The following is a 23,740-nucleotide window of genomic DNA, read 5'->3' as shown; positions in this document are numbered from 1 at the left end:
TTATGACAATATCCCAGTACTTTGGGACCATTATTAACTGAAGGATACCTGAAGACAAGCACTGTGAGACCATGACAGTCAATCTGATAACTCAAGTTGCTACTTAAGGTTGACCTTAAGATGGGTAGTGGAGACAGCATGAATATGCTGGACAAAAGGTTTTACATCCCAAGCAGAATGGAGTGAGATTTCGTCATGCTTCTCAGAACAGTGCACATTTTAAAATTTATGAAGTGTTTGTTTCCGGAATTTTTCATTTAATATTTTTGGACCGTGGTTGACCATGGATACCTGAAGCCACAGAAAGTGAAATTGTGGATAGGGGTTGTACTTGTAACTGTCTCTTTCTGACTAGTAAGACTCTTCTGAAGAACAGTCATATACTTGGTAAATAGAAATAATCCTTTTAAAATCTTATACAGTTAATGTAACAAAATGAGATATTGTTTTCTAACTCCAAATATCTTGTCCAACAAGATATTTATCTACTGTTCATAGCAAAAGTAAGAGATCACTATTAAGATCTGTCCAAGACAGTGGTTTATCAAGTGATAACTTGTCTCACACACCTTGGGGGCTTTTCAAAGACCATCTGTACCAAAATGTAAGTAAGTTACAATATATTTATTTGACAATCCAAATTACATTTGCAAGACTCCACGTTATTTAAGCTCAATTGTTTTAAATACTGCTCCATATCTGAACAGGTTCATAAATACTATCTGGCACATAGTATATATTCAACACTGTAGTTCTCTATTCAGTCACTTTAAATTATGTAACATGTAAGAGACTTCTCAATCAAGATGGGTAAGTGGGTATAAATAATCACCTTCTCTCTCTGCTCCAAGCACATACCAATAACAGAAAAACTATTTAAAATAGGCATCCTCTCCAAACTGATCATGAAATTCATATGGAAACAATCCATACGTCCAAACTGATGATAAATAAAACCCACAGTGGAAAGCAGAGACTAAAGATAGGAGGTACTAGAGTACCAAGACCATATACAAAGGGGCAGAGGACAGGAATTTGACTTCTTGGAATAATATGGAGACAGACAACAGCCAAACTCTCTGGAAGTTACAAGTGGGCACCTGCCCATAAATCAAGTGCTGGTAAAATACAGTCAATTCAGAAAGAAATACACCTAGGAATAAAATATTTGCCCATGGCAGGGATATGTTTCAGAGAAATCTATGCAATCAAAAATTAGGCCCTGAGCATACCTACAGAACAGAACTCAATTTCCTCAGAAACAGGGTCCCCTACTTCCTAAATTTGTAAGATATAGTTCTGAGATGTGAATCCCAGATGCCAGGGTAAGGCAAAATTGCCCCACAGGGTGAAGCAATGACAGGATGAAAAAATACAAAATAAAACGAATGAATTTTCTCAAAACAAACAGCCAACAAATACAAAAGGGACTATAAAACATAAGGAAATCCAAAGCCATTAAAAAATAACAACAACAGACCAGGTACAGTGGCTCACACCTGTAATCCCAGCACTCTGGGAGGCTGAGTTGGGCAGATCACTTGAGGTCGGGTGTACGAGACCGGCCTGGCCAACATGGTGAAACCTGTCTCTACTAAAAATACAAAAATTAGCCAGGCATGGTGGCGTGCACCTATAACCCCAGCTACTGGAGAGAACTACAGGCTGAGGCATGAGAATCTGAACCTGAACGCTGGAGGCAGAGGTTGCAGTGAGCTGAGATGATACCACTGCACTCCAGCCTGGGCGACCGAGCAAAACTTTGTCTCAAAAATAATAACAACAACAAAGCACAAATACCCAATACAAAAGTTCCTTGTGGAAAAATTGCAAAATACAAACAATTTCCACCTCACAGAGACAATTCCATTATACATACCACTCTAGACTTATTAGTACATATAAACAAATACAAATATCATGACATCATTTAACAAAAATAGGATCATAGTGTATGTTCTACTTATGTATGTATGTATTTGTAAGACAAGGTCTCACTCTATCACCTAGTCTGTACCACAATGGCATGATCACAGCTCTCTGCAGCCTTGAACTCCTGGGTTCAAGCAATCCTCCCATTTCAGCCTCCCAAGTAGCTAAAACTACAGGCATGTACCACCACACCCAGTCAATTTTTATTTTTTTCATAGATGGGGGGGTATCACTTTGTGGTTCAGGTCGGTCTTGAACACCTGGCCTCAAGTAATCCTCCAACCTCGGCCTCCCAAAGTGCTAAGATTACAGGCATGAGCCACTGAATCTGGCCTTATGTACTGTTTAATAACTAACTTTTCTACACCATGAATATCCTACCAATAAATATTTTGTTGTTCTATTATATTGTTCTGAAAGACCAAAATTATAACTGATGCTTTATTGCTGAAAATTTTAACAGAGAATTGAAGCTAATTTTATTATGTAATAAATAGCACTGTGATTATGTTTTTCAGAAGTCTGTATAGATTTGTGAGTCACACAGGAGTATTTTATGAGCGACTCACACAGGAATATTTTATGAGTTACTATCATGTTTGGAATTGGCTTTAAATGACTCCAGGAAAAAAAAAGGAAGGAGTAAAAACAAATTAAAGATTGGTAAAATGCTGATAATTGTTGAAGCTGGATGATAGGGGTATATGGTTTATTATTTTCTCTATACTTGGTATGTTTGAAAGTGTCATATAAAAAATTCCAATATTCTTTAACTGAACTATAACTGGAAATGAGAAACTGAGTTTGCTATTGTAAGGCAATCAGGCAATTCCATTTTCATAGATGTTACAGAGCTGTATTATTTTTATCCTAAGCAACTTCCAGGGAACAAGTTATGAGATATAGTTAATTCCAACAGTTTACAATCACTGACAATGAAAATGTTGAAGATGACCCAAAATTAAAAATATATTTAGGCTATCTAATTAAAATTATCTTTCTCTTTCAAAAACAGGTTATATGCTGGGCATGGTGGCTCATGCCTGTAATCCCAGCACTTTGGGAGGCCGAGGCAGGTGGATCACGAGGAGGAGTTCAAGACCAACCTGACCAATATGCTAATACCCTGTCACTACCAAAAATACAAAAATTAGCCGGGCATGGTGGCATGAGCCTGTAGTCCCAGCTACTCGGGAGGGTGAGGCAGGAGAATTGTGTGAGCCCAGGAAGCAGAGGTTGCAGTGAGCCAAGATTGTACCACTACTCCAGCCTGGGTGACAGAGCAAGACTCCACCTCAAAAAAAAAGGTTATATTATTAAGTAAAATTCAAATAGGTTGAATATATAATAAGTAGTGAAAATATTTCAGGCTTATCAGGTTCTTACTTTGAAAAGCTATTAATTTTAGAATTCCCGTCCATAAAATCCTAAAGATTGGCTAAGATGAAAATCCAGAGTCTGATTCTTACAAATTTCAAGTCAAAGGAAGTTAAGTTTGTAGGTTTCACTCTGTATTCAAGAGCCCCTGTGTTACTCTAAAATGTGTAACAGACTGGGCGCAGGGGCTAACAACTATAATCCCAGCACTTTAGGAGACTGAGTTGGGTAGATCACTTGAGGTCAGGAGTTCAAGACCAGCCTGGCCAACATGGTGAAACCCTGTCTCTACTAAAAATACAAAAATTAGCCAGGCACGGTGGCATATGCCTATAATCCCAGCTACTTGGGAGGCTGAAGCACAAAAATTGCTTGAACCCAGGAGGCGGAGGTTGGTAGTGAGCCAAGATCACGCCACTGCACTCCAGCCTGGGTGACAAGAGCAAGACTCTGTTTCATAAATAAATAAATAAATAACAAAACATGTAACAATTTGCAACCACAAAACCAGATGACTGATAATATCGACATACGCCCTCAGAAAATGTGCTTTATACTTAAACACAATTTCTTATTATTTAATACATAAAATATCTTTCTATTCCTTCCACCTGGATTTCAATTCTTTTCACAAGAAATAAAGCTTTCACTCTAAAATATTCAAATAAAATTGTAACTAACCTTTATATATGCACTTGGGTAGATCTTATGAACAGCATCTCCAGGTGCACGCCCAGCTTCTCTGTCTAAGTAGTAACTCTGTACAAAGACTGCATGGTCGCTAAGGCACCTGACCCAAACATCGCCTTCGCCTTTACATTCCAACTGCACACCTTTGCCTATGTGCAACCTTAGGAAGAAAAAAGAAATTACAATTCATCTTGATAAGTATTTTAAATTAAATGTTAATTCAGACTATATAGCATGCTTAATATTGAAATATTAAAAATAAAGAATGTCATATAAAGCCAAAATATAGCTATTAACACTTTGGTATATTTCCTTTTTTCTTTTCCTGTTCATATCTAATAATGATGCATATAAATACAGTGCTTACTATGTGTCAGGAGCATGCAGTATGAATTCTCATTAAACCCTTATAACTCAATAAGTACTATTATTCTCATTTTTTTTAGATAAGGAACCTAAGGCATACTGTCTAAATTGATAGTCACTAGCCACATATGACTATTTAAATTAAATTAAAACTAATTAGAAATCTGATTAGTCAATTATGTCAGCTATAATTTAAGTACGCAATATATACATGTGGCTAGTGGCTACTGAACTGGACAGTGCAAATATAAATCATTTCCTTCATCACAGAAAATTCTATTAGCCAGAACTGGCTTAGAGACTAATTTGCCAAAGTCCCACAGCAAGTGAAAGAGCCAAGATTATGTGCTTAGGCACACACATCCTTAAAAAGCTGAGATCGTACTGTAGCTAAAATGGTATTTTCCTGTAATATTTCACTGTACACATTCCATTTCAGTATATAAACTTTTTCTTTTTTTTTTTTTGAAATTGAGTCTTGCTCTGTCATCCAGGTTGGGATGCAGTGGCACAATCTCAGCTCACTGAAATATCCGCCTCCCGGGCTGATGAAATTCTCCTGTCTCAGCCGGCTGAACAGCTGGGATTACAGGTGTGCACTAACACGTGTGGCTAATTTTTGTATTTTTAGTAGAGATGGGGTTTCACCATGTTGGCCAGGCTGGTCTCGAACTCCTGACCTCAAGTGATCTGCTCGACTCGGCCTCCCAAAGTGCGGGGATTATAGGCGTGAGCCACTGCGCCTGGTCTCATCATACAAAGTTATAAACATTTTAATGACTATATAAAAAATGAAAAATTTGTCTTAATCATTTCCCTTTTATTACCAATGTTTAACATTATAAGTAAAACTCTGAGAAACATGTTCTCATTTAATATTACTTCCTTTCAGTAAGTTGTAGAAATGTATGATCACAGAAAATTTTCAAACTGAATTCCAAAAGGTATATTTACTATTCAAAAACCTAACATAAAAAAGGCCATCTTCTATCATTATATGTTAAACAACACAAACATCTACAATTACGATGGCATGCTTACAAATTCTGAATTTTCAACATGATCTTTATTCCTTTATTTATATTTAAGAACACATATATGTAGGAAAACATAACTCTGAACAAAAGACAATGTACTATGCTCAATTTTTAAAGTAACTATCTAACTATACAATCAATACCTTGCTCTCTCAATGGCTTCTGTCCTGTGGACATTGGAGAGTTGACCCAAACAAAAGCGATCTCCTCCAGAAGGGTCCACGTATCCATCAACAGTAACAATAGGACAGCTTGAAGGAACCTTAAATGTCTCTCCTACCTGAACATCCATTTCAAAGTAAGCAATGGAACACCAATACTCAGGAGCTATAGGAAATAAATGGGAAAGAACATTCTCCCATGAGAGAAAGATAAAAGGCTTTCACTTGCACTCCACAAGACAAAGCTTTTTCTAAAAGAAAGGGTGAAGGGAGGAGAGAGGGAAATGTAATGCACCCAAAACAACTGGATTAAAATAATGTAATGCATTAAAAAGTAGGAATTTCTAAGTCTTCTATTTTCTAACTCAGTATCTAGCACTGTTCTAAAATGGTTGCTAAGGCACCCGACCCAAATATCACCTTCACCGTTTTGTTGTTGTTGTTTAAAATTTCTAATTACCACTTATCCTAAAGTTCTAAAAAGTTGTTTTTTAAAATCTGGAATTTGATTCTTACCTCAAAGGACCAGGTCAACTGAGAATTTAAAGAACATAAATCATCAGAAACTAAAATAAGTTATTTTACCATGATGTTTCATTTGACTACACATATTGTCTATGTAGTCTCAACTTTTATTTATTTATTTTTTTTTGAGAGGGAGTTTCACTCGTTAACCAGGCTGGAGTGCAATGGCGCGATCTCATCTCACTGCAACCTCCCCACCTCCTGGGTTCAAGCAATTCTTCTGCCTCAGCCTCCCGAGTAGCTGGGACTCAGGCGCGCACCACCATGCCCAGCGAGTTTTTGTATTTTTAGTAGAGATGGGGTTTCACCTTGTTGACCAGGATAGTCTTGATCTCTTGACCTCGTGATCCACCCACCTCGGCCTCCCAAAGTGCTGGTTTGAGTCACTGCGCCTGGCCTCAACTTTTATTTTTTAAAAACACATTGACCCTAAGATGTATTCCAGGGAACTGTCCTTGAATAACATCAATTCATGACATATTTTTATAGATTCCCTAATTGAGAGAAAGTGCATAAGCAGGTCAGCTATCCCATCCCTGAGTTAAGGTTAATTGTACTCTAATCACACAGTTGTTGTATGCAGATTCTCAACTTTCTCTTGAGTAGAAGATCATTTGTCCCATGTATGCCATAGCAAAAGATAGTTTTAGTGAAGTCAGGTCATGTTAACTACCACAATTTTAAGTTTGATGATGTATTTAGTGTATTTGAACAATATATAATTTTAAATAATCAAAAAAAAAAAGAGGTGCTACTTTGTTTGGCTTGCAGAGACAACTGATCAAGCATTTCCAATTTTTATTTGAATACAACAATTAATACATCAAGCCCAAAAACGTAAAAATTATTTGGCTTTCCTTTTTTAACTCACTTAAGAGGTATCTATAGAGCATCTAGGGACCTTTCTGGGCACTACACACACAGTAAGAAACAAAACAGCTACAGTCCCTGTTCTCACAGAGGTATGGGGCAGACAAGTAAACAAATAACTCAGCTAATGATGAACACTTATTTGGAGAAAATAAGACAGGGCATGAAACAGCAGATGATTGGGAAGAACACTTCAGACTGGATGGTAGGGGACGTCTTATCTGAAAAGATGAGATCTGAAAACCTTCCATCTCTGTGAAGACTCTGAACAGATTTCAGAGAGGAAGCAAAAGCAAAGACCCTAGGGTGGAAACGGGTTTGACATATTTAAAACATTTATCTGTTTCTCAATATACTATTTATGAACTTTAAACTAGAATTTGAAGCAATAAAACTTCCAACAATCTTACTTTCAACAAAGTTACTTAGAATGACAAGATCTTAAGGGAAAAAAACCTAAAAGAAGCATGAATGATGCTTAACATTTTAAAAAAAAGAAAATAGGCTGGGCACAGTGGCTCATGCCTGTAATCTCAGCACTTTGGGAGGCCAAGGTGGGTGGATCACCTGAGGTCAGGAGTTTTCGAAACCAGTCTGAACAACACAGAGAAACCCCATCTCCACTAAAAATACAAAATTTGCTGGGCATGGTGGCAGGTTCCTGTAATCTCAGCTACTCTGGAAACCAAGGCAGGAAAATCACTTGAACCCAGGAGGCAGAGGTTGCAGTGAGCCAAGACTGTGCCACTACACTCCAGTCTGGGCAATAAGAGCGAAACTCCATCTCAAAAAAAAAAAAAAGAAAAGAACTTAAAAAAGCTATGTACCCTAATTGCTTTTCAAAATGCTGCCAAGCAATAAAGTACTTTCCAATGAAGAATTAATAAAACAGATCACAGGAAGACTGGATAATTCAAAAACTTAAAAACTCACATGTTTTGCCATGTCACTCTAAAGAATTTGTCACAAAGATATTTGTTTAAATATATTTTATTATGGTTAGAACATAAAAACCAGTGATATACTAAGTGTATCAGCCGGGCATGGTGGCTCAGGCCTGTAATCCCGGCACTTTGGGAGGCCAAAATGGCTAGATCACATGAGCCCAGGAGTTCAAGACCAACCTGGGCAACATGGTGAAACCCTGTCTCTATGAAAAATAGAAAAATTGGCTGGGTGTAGTTGTGTCCATCTGTAGTCCCAGCTACACAGGAGGCTGAGATGGGAGGATCACCTAAGACTGGGAGGTCAGGGCTGCAGTGGGCCATAATGCCACTGCACTCCAGCCCAGGCCACAGAGCAAGACTCTGCCTCAAAAAAACTTTTTTAAATATATATTTTTATTTTTTAATATAAAAATATATCTCAAAAAATTTAAAATATATATGTAAAAATATATATTTTTTAAAAAATTTTTGACAGGGTCTTGCTATATGGCCTGGGCTGGAGTGCAGTGGCATTATGGCTCACTGCAGCCCTGACGTCCCAGACTCAGGTGATCCTACCATCTCAGCCTCCCGGGTAGCTGGGACTACAGATGGACACATCTTTAGTTTATATATAAACTAAAGTTTTTACTAAACTTTTTTTACTAAAAGAAAAGGGGAGAGAGATCCAAGATGGCTGATTGCTAACAGTTCGGGATTGTAGCTCCCAGTGAAAGCACAGAGAACGAGAGGACGCCACACTTTTAGACGAATTTTTGTCACTCATGGACCAGAAGATTCCCAGTGGAGGGGCCCCACAGGTCGCTAGCACGACTCTTATGGCTGGCGCAGTGGTTTTGCCAGCGCCTTAGCGCAGCAGCTCTTCGTGCAGAGTAAACGGGAGGAGATTCCCGGGCAGAAGAGTACCACCAGTCTTATCGCTGCTGTTTTGGCCGGCGCAGTGGGTTGCTCGGATTCCAGCGCTGGGAATCAATAAACTGGGCATCCACTCAGAAACCCAACTAGAAAGGTGGTAATTGTAAAGATGACAGATGGATAAATTTATAACAAAGGGAAGAAACCAGCCTAAAAAGGCTGAGAATACCCAAAATCAGAAGCCCTCTCCCTCTACAGGGGATTACAGTTCCTCATCAGCAACGGAACAAGCCCTGATGGAAAAGGACTGTGTCCCATTAACAGAAGTAGGCTTCAGAAGGTGGATGATAAGAAACTTCTGGGAGCTAAAAGAACTTGTTCTAACCCAATGTAAAGAAACTAAGAACTTTGAGAAAAGGTTTGACAAAATGCTAACAAGAATAGACAATATAGAGAGGAATATAAATGAACTAACAGAGTTGAAAAACACAACACAAAAACTTAGCAAAATATGCACAAGTTTGAATAGCCGAATTGATCAAGCAGAAGAAAGGATATCAGAGGTCAAAGACCTACTTAATGAAATAAACCGAGAAGACAAGAATAGAGAAAAAAGGATAAAAAGGAATGAGCAAAGTCTCCAAGAAATATGCGACTATGTGAAAAGACCAAATTTACGTTTGACAGGTGTACCTAAATACTACGAAGAGAGTGAATCCAAGCTGTAAAATACTCTTCAGGATATTATTCAGGAAAACTTTCCGAATCTAGCAAAGCAGCACAATATTCCACCCCAGGTAATACAGAGAACACCACAAAGATATTCCTCAAGAAGAGCAACTCCAAGGCACATAATCATTAGATTCACCAGGGTTGAAGCGAACGAGAAAATACTAAGGGCAGCCAGAGAGAAAGGTCAGGTTACCCACAAAGGGAAGCCTATCAGACTTACAGCAGATCTCTCAACAGAAAACCCTACAAGCCAGAAGAGTGGGGGCCGATATTCAATATCCTTAAAGAACAGAACTTTCAGCCCAGAATTTCATATCCTGCCAAATTAAGCTTCACAATTGAAGGAAAAATAAAATCTTTTCAGGCCGGCTTTACAAGAGCTTCTGAAAGAAGCATTATACATAGAAAGGAACAACCAGTATTAGCCTTTCTAAAAATATAGCAAAAAGTAAAGAGCATCAACATAAAGAAGAATTTACATCAACAAATGGATAAAATAGCCAGTTAACATCAAATGGCAGTGACCCTAAATTTAAGTTGACTAAATCCCCCAATCAAAAGATACAGCAAAACCTAACGATATGCTACATCCAGACCCATTTCACATCCAAAGATACACAAAGACTTAAAACAAAGGGATGGAGAAAGATTTACCAACCAAATGGAGAGCAAAAATAAATAAATAAATAAAAAGCAGGAGTTGCAGTTCTCACATCTGATAAAAGATTTCAAAGCAACAAAGATATAGTGATAAAAGGATCAATGCAACAATAAGAGCTAACGATCCTAACACCCAGATACCTAAGACTCATAAAGAGATTTAGACTCAACGAGACAGAAAATTAATAAGAATATCCAGGACTTGAACTCAGATCCGGAACAAGTAAACTCAATAAATATTTATAGAGCTCTCCATTTTAAATACACAAAATATACATTCTCCACCTTAAATACACAAAATATTGATCGGCCAGTATTAATACCCATTTTTAGAAACAAAGCTACATTCCCGTTTTCTCTCCCTCTTTTTCTTCCTCTTTCTTCCTCTCCTTCACTCCTTTTTTTTCTTTCTTTAAAAAAAAAAAAAAAGAAAGAAAAAAAGAGTTTTTACTATAGAAATTGTAATGTGAAGACATTACATTATGCTATGGACAAGAAGCTTCAGCAAACAACTGATAGGGATACTGGTTAAATCAAAACTACAGAGATCATCTAAGACAAGATAACAATTACCCAATGTTTTGGCAGCCCCCCCCCCCCAAAAAAAAGAACAGTAACAGCACTTAAAAGTAGTCTCTACACAATCAGTCCAAATATTAAATTTTGTTATAAACAAATATTTATAACGCTAGGTTAAAAAAAAGATGAGCGCTGGGCGCAGTGGATCACACCTGTAATCCTAGCACTTTGGGAGGCTAAAGCAGGCAGATCACAAGGTCAAGCGATCCCACTATATTGCCCAGGCTGGTTTCAAACTCCTGGGCTCAAGTGATCCTCCTGCCTCAGCCTCCCAAAGTGCTGGGATTACAGACATGAGCCACCACACCAAGCTTGAAGAATTTAAAAAATAAATTTTTAAGTGATTTTATTTTTAATCTTTGTGGGTACATAGGAGGTGTATGTATTTATGGAGCACATGAGAAGTTTTGATACAGGCATATAATACATGACATGTCTTGGAACATAGGGTACATATCCCCTCAAGCATTTATCTTTTGTGTTATAATCTAATTATACTGTTATTTCAAAAAGGACAGTTAAATTACTGACTACAGTCACCCTGTTGTGCTCTAAAATACTAGACCTTATTCATTTTAACCAATTTTTGTACTATTAACCATCCACACCTTCCCAAACTCGCCACTATCTTTCCTAGCCTCTGGTAATACTGTCTCCATGGGTTCAATTGTTTTGATGTTTAGATCCCACAAATAAGAACGTGATGTTTGTCTTTCTCTGCCTGGCTTATTTCATTTAATATAATACCTCCACTTCCATTCATGTTGTCACAAGTGACTAAATCTCATTATTTTTTATGGCTGAATAATACTTCACTGTGTATAAGTTGAAAGAATTTTAAACATACCAGAATGGTACAGGAAGTTCCCCCATTGTACTCATTCCTCAGTTTCAGCCATTATCAACTAATGACCAATCTTATTTCACTCATGATCTTTTTTTTTTTGAGGCAGTGTCTTGCTCTTGTCGCCCGGGCTAGAGTGCAGTGGTGCAATCTTGGCTCACTGCAGCCTCTGCCTCCCAGCCTCCTGGCCTCCCGAGTAGCTGGGATTATAGGTGGCCACCACCACGCCTAGCTAATTTTTGTATTCATACTCTTACGTTCTTTCTTCATTCATATTGTTCTGAAGCAAATCCTATATAATAGTTTTATATGTAAGTATCTTAGTATATATTCCCAGTAAAGGTTTTCTAAAAACATAAACACAGTGTCCATAATGATTAACTTAAAGGGAAACATACAATTCTTGATAATTGTCCTGTTAATAATTTTCTTCATGTAAATAATGCTGTTATTATTTATGTTGGTTTTTTCTTCTAGATGTTTAAAAAAACAGAAGGGAGTATCTCTGTGTTTATAACTTTTCTCATATTTTAGTTTAAGAGATTTACAGAATTTCTAGATTGAAAGGCCACATTACATTGGCATCAGAGTATGAAAACTAGTTTTACTATGCTCACTAGCAGTAGATGTGATAGTTTAACAAACTTTTTGCTGATTTAAGAGGCAAATATTTGTTCTAGTTAGGAAAAAAGTGAGGCTAGTGGGGCAGAAGCATTCTTTTAACAATATATATTTATTATTATCTTCTTTAATGGATATTCCGTGTTTTATTGTATACATGTAAAAACGATTTTAAACATTTTTGTAGGTCAAGGGGTCTAGCCTTTTCATAAACACTTTGAGAAATGTAATATACAGAAAAGTACATAACACAAGTAAGTATAAAGTCTAATTTCACTAAAACTAATACTCATGCAACCACTACCCAGATTGAGAACTAAAACATTACAGCACCCGAGAAACCCTCCTACCCCACGAATTTTATCTCTGTCAAGACCTTCTCTTCCCTTCTCCCCAGAGGTAGCCACTGTCCTGCTTTAAATTGATTCACTTTTCTTGTTTTATTTTTAAATTTTAATTTAAATCTCAATATATATTTTTTAGATGGACTCTCGCTGCCACCCAAGCAGAGTGCAGTGGTGCAATTCAGCTCACTGCAACCTCCACCTCCAAGTTCAAACGATTCTCCTGTCTCAGCCTCCCAAATAGCTGGGATTATAGGCACCCACCACCACACCTAGCTAATTTTTGTATTTTTAGTAGAGATGGGGTTTCATCATGTTGTCCAGGCTGGTCTCAAACTCTTGGCCTCAAGTGATCTTGCCCCCTTGGCCTCCCAAAATGCTGGATTCCAGGCGTGAGCCACTGTGCCCAGCCATTTTTTGCTCTTTAAAGTGATGAATGTATTCCTAACAGTCTAGTTTAATAATCTGGCTTTACTTGTTTTTTAATTATATAAATGGAATTACTATATCAGAATCTTGATTCATGTGAATGAATATATTGTGATAAGAAGGAAAATCTACAGTCTGAAGAATGAGAACTTTTTTTGCTGGCAGCATCCTTGAGAGTCATTAGTGGCTCCTGGCAACTTAGGGATCTCAGTGTTTGTATTGCTTAGTCGGAGATAGTCTACAGGAGTGAGGGCAGTCACGGCTCTGAAGAGAGACCTACCCTAGATAGAATCATAGGTGGGGATAGGGGTGGAGCCATTTAGCTAGTCATTTGGACCTCTGTTTTTGATTCAGCAGTTGCCTTTGGCCTCTTAATAGACTTAATTCATTCTTTTCATAGCAGAACTGGTGTTTAGGCCCAACATCTCCTGGTGGTTAGAAAATAGCATTAACTAGTTGAGGTCATGCATTTATAGCAGTATGCATTGACATTAAAGCCTCTCTTTGATTAACTCATGTCATGATGAGTATCGTACTTATCTGAGAAGTGACCCTATAATTAATTAAAACCTGTGTTTGTGCATTTCAATCACTACTAAATCAATCTAAATATAGGGAATCAATTTTTAAATACACTTACCAGGATGATTGGAAATGGGAGGCTGGAATGCAAGCTCATTGTGAACAGGCCCTAAAGAAAAGACAAAAAAATTCCATTTTTATTTATTAAAAGTTGTCTAATGCTAAAGCTTTTGGTAAATCTTACTTAAATATAACTATTATAGGTTAAGAGTTGTTAAAAACAAGCTTATGCAACGTCTAAGAACTTAAAAGTTTAAATTACTTTACAATAAGCAAATCGTATTGAACTATTAATAATTTTGTGGCTATTTAATAACTAATATTTTAGTGCTACCTGCCACGTGCTATTACACAATTTATACATAATTTTACATCCAGTATTTAATACAGAATATAAATGAATTATTCATGTAATGTGCAATACAGTATAATTTATAGTGCAATGTATAATAAACTGTGAGATCTATCCTAAAAAGAAGTGCTTATGTTAATTAAGGATGTTATATAATGAAATTATAGCTAACATAATTACTATGTGTTAAGACACTGTGCTAAACACCTCACACAAATTATTACATTTACTTCTTACAAACACCCCTTGAGGTAGATACTACTAATATTACTCTTGAGGCTTAATGAGGTGAAATAACTTGTCAATGGTCACAGAACCAGTTAAAGGTCCAAACCCAACACCCTTAACCACTATAATGGCCCAGGGAGCCATTAAAAATTACATTCTCTTAGAAAATAAAAAAAATAGTAACATAACTGAAAAGAAGCAAGATATATACAATACACATATAGTAGGAGCCCTCTGTCAATTTACATATACCTGTTTATATGACTGGAAGGAAAATGACAAAGTATTAGAAGTGGCTATTTTTGAGTAGCAGGATTCAGGGTAATTTTGCTTTTCTTATTTACCCTTTTCTACATTGTCTAAGTTTTCTTTGGTACTATTAATATTATAATGAGATTGATTTTACTAAGCCATATGAACAATGCTCCTATTCTATCTGAAACTAGAGGCTATCTGTATGGTACTCCTCCCAATCATGCTGGCACAGAGTTATTGATAGATTCAACATTATCCAAAGTACACTGAATACTATGCTGAGGGAAACCTTGAGAACTTAGTGCTCAAAGTGTTTCAATCCATTATGGGTGGATATACAAGACACACATGAGATCTAAGAACACATATACAAAGCAAACAAACAAATGAATGGAAATCAATGTGATGTTAATGAAACATTGGCAACAGAGAAATAAATTCATTCAGCAAACATTACTCCTCTAAAATAAAAAGGTATAACTATGAAAAATAATACTGTTCACAAAAAATACTGAAAAGCACTATTTAATGAAACAAAATCACAGGATGAATAAAAGATGTAAAACCATTTAAAAAAAAAAGAAAAAACAAAACAAAGCCCTACCAAAAAAAAGAGAAAAAAAAAGCCCTTACAACAAAAACAAGAGCTTACAGTAATGTCCGGGATGGGGCGGCATAGGCGGGTGGTGCTGAAGATGGCCGTTTTGGTGGTGAGGCAAATTAGGTGTGTATGGTGCAGTCCTACTTCCAGTCCAGGTGGTAGTGCTGTCTAAAAATTAAGGCCCACATGGGTTAATTTGCTTTTATAAAGGCTGCCTACTTTTTTCTCAACTATTTAAAAGATTTTTTTAAAGCATGTACATACTATGATGGTAAGTAGCTGGCTGACCAGTAAATCCATTCTGCTGCTGTCCTGGCTGAGGCCCTGATGCTATCTGCAACAGTCCTTCACTATGGCTGCCCCCCAGTATACTGGCAGGCTGACCTAGAGGAACAAGAAGACATTAACACGGTACATTCATAGATGTCATCTTATGATTTCATATACTAAATGAAGGACCAATTGTATCTGATAATGCCCACAACTATAAAGATGGGCAAAAAGTGTAACTCACCCACGGCCTATCAGGTAAAAAACCTGAAGTCATCTATAAAGGCAAATCCTAACTTGATGAAGCTCAAAATTATTCCATTTTAGGTCATTTTCTCGCTAATTTTAGTGGCTTACTTCTTCACAAACATATTTCAAATGCCAGCAAAACACCACTGTCTGGCCTATCATGTTAACTTCTTCAGAAGTAATCAGTTCATCCCTGGCCACTCCATCAGCTCTCTCTGGACCTTTCTGATTAGGACCCCAAAAATCCAGGCTCAAGAAAATGTTGAAAACTGAAAAGTTAATCATTATCAGCACTGGTATTGGTAATGAATGCTAGGGTTTGACAGAGAAAAGCCGAGCAGGAAATTATTTTAAATAGGATGTGATGGTGAAGATGAGGAAGTTAAAAGATCTAGCTCTCCTGTCCAATCGATATACCATTTACTGGTTAAAAACAAATAAAACAAACAACCATCAGTATACTTTGAAATTTTTTCCAGAGCTTTTATAAACCAAGAATCATTTCTTTTCAAGAATACCATTATACTAGATTTACAAGAAATTAGTTGCCCTCTATGTATGAAATATACCAAGAGAACCAAGACTCTCTTGGCTTCTATTCTATTCAAAAACGATTCTATGATTTTGCTTACTGTCCTACATTTTTAAGGCTTCTTTTTTAAAGTAAAAAAAACTTGATTTCTTAAAGTGGTAATTAAGTCAACTGTTTATCCCATTTGGAAAGCACTAAATTTATAATTATTTTTTCACTGGCATCACCTCATTCTTTTCTAAATGGGAATATAATCTGATGGAAGAAAGTAAACGTCACCACTGCTCAAAGTATCAAAGAAAAGAAATATTTTTCTCTTCTCTACACATCACATTTTCTTAAAGCTAAGAATTACAAAATCAAAAGCTAAAGAGAATATCTCAACACTTCCAAATTATTTATTTGTAAAGATGACATCTTAGCAACCTCCCTTCCTACTCATCCCCCAGATTCTGCAAGTTATCTTTAAAGGTTAATTACGGTTTTGTCCATGTTTTTAACAATTCTACATGCTACATGCTCTTAGCTAACTTACAAAAATTGTCACTAACTACACAAGATAAATTATTTTAATTTACAGGCATTTAGAAGGAAATTCTTAAAATATTCAGGTGTCAAATGAACATAAATTATAAAGTGACCTATTGTAGTTATCCATACTGAATACTTCCTTATACAATTCTAAGTATGTAAAATAAGGTTAAACAATTTAATACAACTAAATCAGCTCATGTAATACAGCCGTCCAAATCTTCTATTTTAGTTCAACTTCTTTTCTTTCATTTAATTTTATCAATACACTTTTTGAAATCTAAGTGAACATTTTGACACAAGTTCTAAAATTTACAGTATTTACAGTATTCAATTATTAAAATCTACCCGATAAATACCAGGGTAAAATTTGCTCCATTTCATTTATATTGCTTTCTCTAATCTTCGAATAGGACTCAACTTCAGGGAACAAAACAGTCAAAATAAAGTCACTTAAGTAAAAATTAACAAAGGCACAGAAATTCAGTGTCCAGATATTATCAACAGAAGTAGGTAGCTGTGCTCTAGCACTAATCTACATTCAAGTGGCTAAAATGTACTCTTTTATTTTCTATCACTATTCACTGTTTGACAACCATATTCCTAATTTGGTAAATAAAAAGTAGACAGGTAACAGAAGCACCAAGTGATTAAGGATCTGGGTAAGTGCTTAACCTACATGACCCATTTAGAATATGCTGCCCATACTGAGATTGTCATCTCTTATATAGCAAACCAAAAACATATTGCTTCAAAGTGGTATAATGAATGAAAGAGGTGTAATTTTGGTATACTTCACTTGAAAACTCACAATTACAGAAATCAGCCCCCATTTATTCTAAAGATCAAAATTTCTATGTTGAATCTAATCTGATACTAAAGCAAACAGAATAATGGTAACTATTCTATTTTGGTAGCAACTAACACAGTATTAGCCCAGAGCTGTCAAAAATCTGTTCTGATGTGGGTTTACGTGCAATTCCCTTAGCAACTGCATGCAGCTAACACCATACACATGCCAAGACAATGCTCTATGATTAATTGGGGGGGAGGGGGGAGCTACTTCATTTGCCAAACCACAAACTATCAAACCTTTGGTTACCGTGAAAATAACAGAACCAGATCATATAATCGGGCCCCCCAAAACCTGAACCTAGTAGCCCCTCTACCTCCTATGACATGGCAGAAAAGAAGGATCCTTCTGAAACAGACTTTTAAAAATATATATATACATATATTTTAAAAAGAGATAGAGAATTTAGCTTTATATCAAAATTGACTAAATTACTTAATGTCTATCTTGAGGGATATATAACAAATTTGTCAAGATCCCTTTGCACAAACAGAAAAATCAGAAAATTATAAAGTAATATTCTCCCAGATAAAGGAAAATAAGAATACTGGACTAAAAGAAAGGTTGCAATTCCATTAACACAGACCTTCATAAACATCTTGGATCAAAACTACTTGTTAACTATTTAAATATTTCTCCAAAATCTATCTGAGAGCTGAAGATGCTACTTCTACATGTAATAGTAAAGTACAAATTAGATCATTAATTTAAATCAATATAATCAAATCATTAATTTAAATCAATATTATAGTCAAACCCATTACTTAAATTCCAAGTGATTGTATACATCTATTTAATACCTGTTTACCTATGAAAGATACCACAGTTACTTTTAACAGTTACTTAATTGGCATTTCCCTCAAAGTGACTGGACAACTCAACTTGCTGACTACATCTGGTTCTAGAACTCACTTGTGGAAGCCACAGGAATGTTGGGAAAGTTGGCAGTGCTGGTAGCATTAGACTCAGATGGGGCTAACAGAGCTGGGGTGCTGTATGTCTCTGTTGATGCGCGATTACTTGGTGGATGCTGGATGGTTTGAATTGAATGTCCTTCAGTGGATAACGATGGCTGTCCCTCAAAATCATGAACATATTCATCCTTCACCATCATACTTGATGGAGCTACGTAGAAAATTAAACATATTTTAAATTTTTATAAGCTTCTATTCCCAGAAAAAAAATCTTATTAGCAATATAACAACACAACATCTAAAATCAATTACAGTGTAAATAACTAACTTTAATTCAGAATTTTTTCATATTATTTTAAAAGCATACTACTTTACCAGCAAAAGTCACTTATTTAGCAGTAATAGCATCAGATATATTTTATCAATCAATCTGACTCTCAAATTTGAAGCTAGTCTATGTTCCAACGGCCTCCAGCAACAATCCTAAAAGATACTCCTCAGTTTTTTGATAAACCTAGATGAATAATCACCTAAATACATAAGGCAAGCAAAAACCAAATGGCTGGAAAATGTGTATCCAGCTGAGAAAACCAATTATTCAGTCTAAATCGAGATTGGGTACTTAACTGTATCTTTTTGCTAATTTCACACTGTGGAGATATGACTGGGATCTGATAGATATCCAATTCCATGATCTAGAATTACTGTTAAGCAATATTTTAATACATTTTAAAAATGAAGTGTATTAAATGTCCCCTATAGATTTAGAACCAAGAGGTAAAATTCTAAATGAAAAGTCAAACTGAAATTTCCCTCTAGAAACCCAACCCAAATAAGAATATTTGATAAATACATGGTGTGAGAAAACTCAATAATCAATATCTTTCACCTATGTGCTTACACCTTTATAAGGAAAGCTAGATTCCAGCTGATACAACACCTTTCCATTAACAAACCAGGAAATATTTGCTCTGTTGTATGAAAAAAGAAACCAGAAACTGAATTGCATTAATAATGTTAATTCTCTGTCCAGAATCTTCCCATTTGTTTTTAGGTTATTGTTTTAAGGTTTCCATTTTATCTTTAGCAACCAATCATTTTTTGCTTCTGAACTAACACTACTCCAGAACTTAAGGAGCCACTGAACTAACAGTAGGTTCTCTTCACAAAGCAGTCAATTAGTAGACCACAAAAAGGCATTCCTTTTTTCATTAAGAACCAGCCTATCATTTCCCTTATCTTTCCCTATGTCAACCTTTGAAAACAAATCTACTACATGTAAATATCGGTTAAGTTACATGGATTTTTTTAATTAAATTGAGACATTTAACAGCAATAATAATCATCCATTGTGCAAGTTTCTTAAAAACCTCTTAAAAGTTCATGCATCAAAAGTCATGAAGATGATATTCTGAAGACCCATAAATCCCATTCCAAAGTTCCTCTTTATAAATTTAACAGAAACAAAAAGATTATCAAAAGGATGCTTAACAAATTATGTATAAATAAAAAAAACCAAACCCAATCACTCATCACTAACATTGGCCAAATTATAAAAAATAGTAAAAAGAAAAAAAATGTTTGGGGCATAAAATCAGTATATCTACATTTATTCAGCCTTGTATTATGACCTTCAACAAAGTTCAATGATTTTCTTCATATAAATCCTGCCATCTCTAATTACGTTCTGGACATTTTAGGGGTTTTTTGTTGTTGTAGTTGTTGTTATAATGACTGGGATCTTTTTACCGACCTACTGGCTTTGCTAGCTGATTTGAGGATACAGCTGGTCTACCTGATACTCACTGCTTCAGCTTTTCAGGTGACTCTTCAGCTTCATCAGCATCATAACATATTTAAATACCAACTGTATTTTGCTTTTAAATAGTTATGGCTCATAAATTTTTCTTGCCTTAAATATGGCAGGGAAACTTCCCAAATGTAGAAGTTTGAAACTTCTACTGGTGTACAGATCTCTTTAACCAGATATTCTATAATAACTTTTTTTTGGGTAAAACTGAAGGTATCAACAAGAATAGAAAGTCTGCAATGTATTTTTGCCAAGAGAAAAAAACACGTTACAAAACACTATTGTACACAACGGTCATATGCATGTTTAAAAAATCATATACTGTAAGTAAAAAAGCAAGGTCCAGAATACTATGCACAGTATACGTTTTGTGTAAGAAAGGAGGTATGTATTTTTTGCAGATAGAAACCCTGGAAGGAAACACCAGAAACTAATAAAAGTGATTACCTGAGGTAGGGGGGAATGGGGGCAGGGGTGGGAGCACTTCTTTTCACTGTATACCTTTTTATAGTATTTTGATTTATGGACCATGTATTGCCTATTCAAAAAAATAAAATTAAAAAAACATATAGTATATATTTTTTATAGTCCAGAAAAAGACACCAAATTGTTAAATATTTCCCTTTATGGGCTAGCATTCAACAAATTCATTCATTGAAAAGATATTTCTTGAGCACCTATGTGCCAGGTACTGTTCTAGTACTTGGGATAGACCCATAAACAAAACAAATATCCCTGCTGCCATGGAGTTTGCAGTCTTTTGTAGTATTTTTCCATTGCTTCAATATCTAATAGCAAGCAAACATTACTCCAAGCTTCTCCTAGCTGTCTATTCTTGGGCAAGTTCCCTCACCTCTCCAAATAGCAGTCCCTTCATCTGTTAAAGTATGAATAATCCCACCTCCCATGTAGAAGTATCATGAGAATGATAACACAATACTCAGAAATCATTTAGCTCAATCTGACCTGACACAAAATGAGTACTCAGTACATGTTAGTTATGGTTATTTCACCATATTCTTAGAGTAATCATACATATATATAGTAATCACAAACTGTTCTAAGAGGGCTGGGCACGGTGGCACATGCCTGTAATTCCAGCAGCTTGGGAGGCCAAGGCGGGTGGATCTCCTGAGGTCAATAGTTCAAGACCAGCCTGGACAACATGGTGAAACCCCAACTCTACTAAAACTACAAAAAAAAATTTTAGCTGGGTGTGGTGGTGAGCACCTGTAATCCCAGCTACTCGGGAAGCTGAGGCAGGAGAATCGCTTGAACCCAGGAGGTGGAAGTTGCAGAGAGCTAAGATTGTGCCACTGCATTCCAACCTGGGCAACAAGAGCGAAACTCTGTCTCAAAAAAAAAAAAGTTCTAAGAAGGTCAAATAATATACTCTCTATAGGTGACAAAGAAGCTGAAACCACTGGGCCCACTCTACATCTGTATTCTTTATCATCACCAGCAGGCAGGATATAGCACCTGTCTGATGGTATTATCACCCTCTTACTTACTTTTTTTCTCCTCCACTAGACTATAAGCTCACTTAAGTAGACAAGACATACCTTATTATCTTAGCATCCCTGGAACCTAGTACCAAGCAATACATGCTCATTAAATATTTGTTAAAATGAATACACAGGTCAACTTGGTCATAGAAAGTTTCATGAAAGATAAAAGGCAGGCTGTAAATGATTACCACAAGACTTTAACTCAAAAATGAAGGAAATGTCCCATTTTCTTAACTTTTTAGTTAACTGGTCTTGTATTATTCCTTTGTTAAAATCTAGAAGGAGCTGTGAGAAATACCCCTTGTTTTCTGAGGAAATAAGGCACTGAAGACACCCTTTACAAAACCACCACTAGGGGGCTCTACAAGGCTGAATACAGTTCTATAGTCATTAAAGAAAGGCTATCGACCCATGCAATCCCATTGATAACAATGCATCAATAATTTCAGGATAGGGGAGGTGTGTGATAAGCATTCAGAATTTGAACCCCCTCACAAACAGCCCCATAGAGAGATTCAGATAGACATATCATTGCAGTCTCCCAATCTTTAATACCTACTGAGCCAAATGTTTTAATTCTCCAAAACCATGGATGGAAAATGAAGATATGAAGTGTGTTTACTTTAAAAAACACTTTAAAAGATATGAAGGGTATTTACTTAAAAAAAAAAAAAAAAGAAGAAGAAGTTATATGATTTTCAATGTCTGCATGGCAAAGAGGCAGAGCTTTAACCAATCTTAAAGCAACCCTTCCCAGACCACCACAACAGCTCCTAATAATAAATGCACACTTCTCAGAAACCTACTAATCACTAACAAGCACCACAAGGCACTAAGTCTTCCTTCCTCCATTAGTGATATGGGAGAAAGATGGAAAATAAAAACAAGAAGACTTGCAAACTCTTCCTAAATTTTGGTTAACGTCACCTAGTATTTCTGACCCATCTCTAAAATTCTGCAAACAAAAAAGGTCCCAAGTTACTACTCATTTCCCTCCAGAACAATAGCACACCTTTCTAATATGACATTGGGTCCTTTTTTTTGAGATGGAGTTGTGCTATTGTTGCCCAGGCAATGGCATGATCTCAGCTCACTGCAACCTCCAACTCCCGGGTTCAAGTGATTCACTTGCCTCAGTCTCCTGAGTAGGTGGGATTACAGGCACCCACCTGACTAATTTTTTATATTTTTAGTAGAGACAGCGTTTCACCATGTTGGCCACGCTGGTTTTGAACTCCTGACCTCACATGATCCACCAGCCTCAGCCTCCCAAAGTTCTGGGATTACAGACATGAACCACTGCACCTGGCTCACAGTGGTTCTTTATAAGAGTTTCTCTGCAAATTAATTAGTTCTGACAGAAATTTTAGTAAGTTCTAAGTAACAGACCTAAAGATTTAATAAAACTCCATTCTCAAATATTACACTAAAAAACACCTACACCCCCACTGGTGTTTCATTTTCTCACCTTAAAACACTTTTTCAGTAAGGTAAGCTGTGATGGGCATATGCTTTAAAGTAGCCTTGATTTATTTACTCAAAATGTAACAAGACTGAAAAAACACAAACGAGTGCAATTTTAAACCATTCTCAACATTATATAAAAATAAATTAGACTGAAATGAAGAAACATTAGAATACTGGTATTTTTACTGGATATGTTATATGTGATTCCAAATTACCAAACATTCTGGGAACTTAACATCCATTTAAACTGACTCTGTGAGATTTTCTTCAAAAACAGTGCTTAACTTGAAAAGCAGCCTTTGTATTTGTTTTTGGTTCATTCCCTTATCATATTTTTTACAGTACTTTAACTCATAAATTGCAGTTCAAATACAAAGAGCAAATAGCCAATTTAAATCCAGTTTTAAACACCGACACGCCCCCTCAATCTAAATTTCCAAAGCAGTAAGTTATTTTCTTGTTAAGGTTACTGCCGCCCACACAAACTAATTAATTCTAGGTCAACAAAAAAACAGAGAGGATAAAACACAGGAAAGAGAATGTGATAAGAAACAGATTACCTACCATTACTCTGCAGTGTTAATCCTGAGAGATCTTAATTGTTTAAAGAGGGGAAAAA

The 23,740-nt window shown here is 36.1% G+C and overlaps 1 protein-coding gene across 3 annotated transcripts in view; it reads right to left on the bottom strand.

The window, feature by feature from the left end:
• Nucleotides 1-23,740, bottom strand: part of SMAD4 (SMAD family member 4) — a 57,309-nt gene that overhangs the window by 14,158 nt on the left and 19,411 nt on the right. For 2 of the 3 annotated variants that reach the window (XR_013525906.1, XM_008979832.5), the window contains exons 4-10: nucleotides 23,686-23,715; nucleotides 18,335-18,547; nucleotides 15,252-15,371; nucleotides 15,039-15,155; nucleotides 13,610-13,660; nucleotides 5,546-5,729; nucleotides 3,991-4,159 (exon numbers count right to left, since the gene is read on the bottom strand). Coding sequence is in view for 2 of the 3 variants with exons in the window: in XM_008979832.5 (XP_008978080.1) it covers nucleotides 3,991-4,159; nucleotides 5,546-5,729; nucleotides 13,610-13,660; nucleotides 15,039-15,155; nucleotides 15,252-15,371; nucleotides 18,335-18,547; nucleotides 23,686-23,715 (884 nt within the window). In the remaining variant the exon portion in view is untranslated. The remainder of the gene's footprint in view (nucleotides 1-3,990; nucleotides 4,160-5,545; nucleotides 5,730-13,609; nucleotides 13,661-15,038; nucleotides 15,156-15,251; nucleotides 15,372-18,334; nucleotides 18,548-23,685; nucleotides 23,716-23,740) is intronic. The other variant, XM_008979833.5, reaches the window with a different exon arrangement.

The sequence above is a fragment of the Callithrix jacchus genome, chromosome 13 (genome assembly GCF_049354715.1).
Source record: "Callithrix jacchus isolate 240 chromosome 13, calJac240_pri, whole genome shotgun sequence".
In the NCBI taxonomy this organism is placed as follows: Eukaryota; Metazoa; Chordata; class Mammalia; order Primates; family Cebidae; genus Callithrix; species Callithrix jacchus.
The sequence above is the reverse complement of the archived record's forward strand: the minus strand, read 5'-3'. Positions and strand labels throughout refer to the sequence as shown.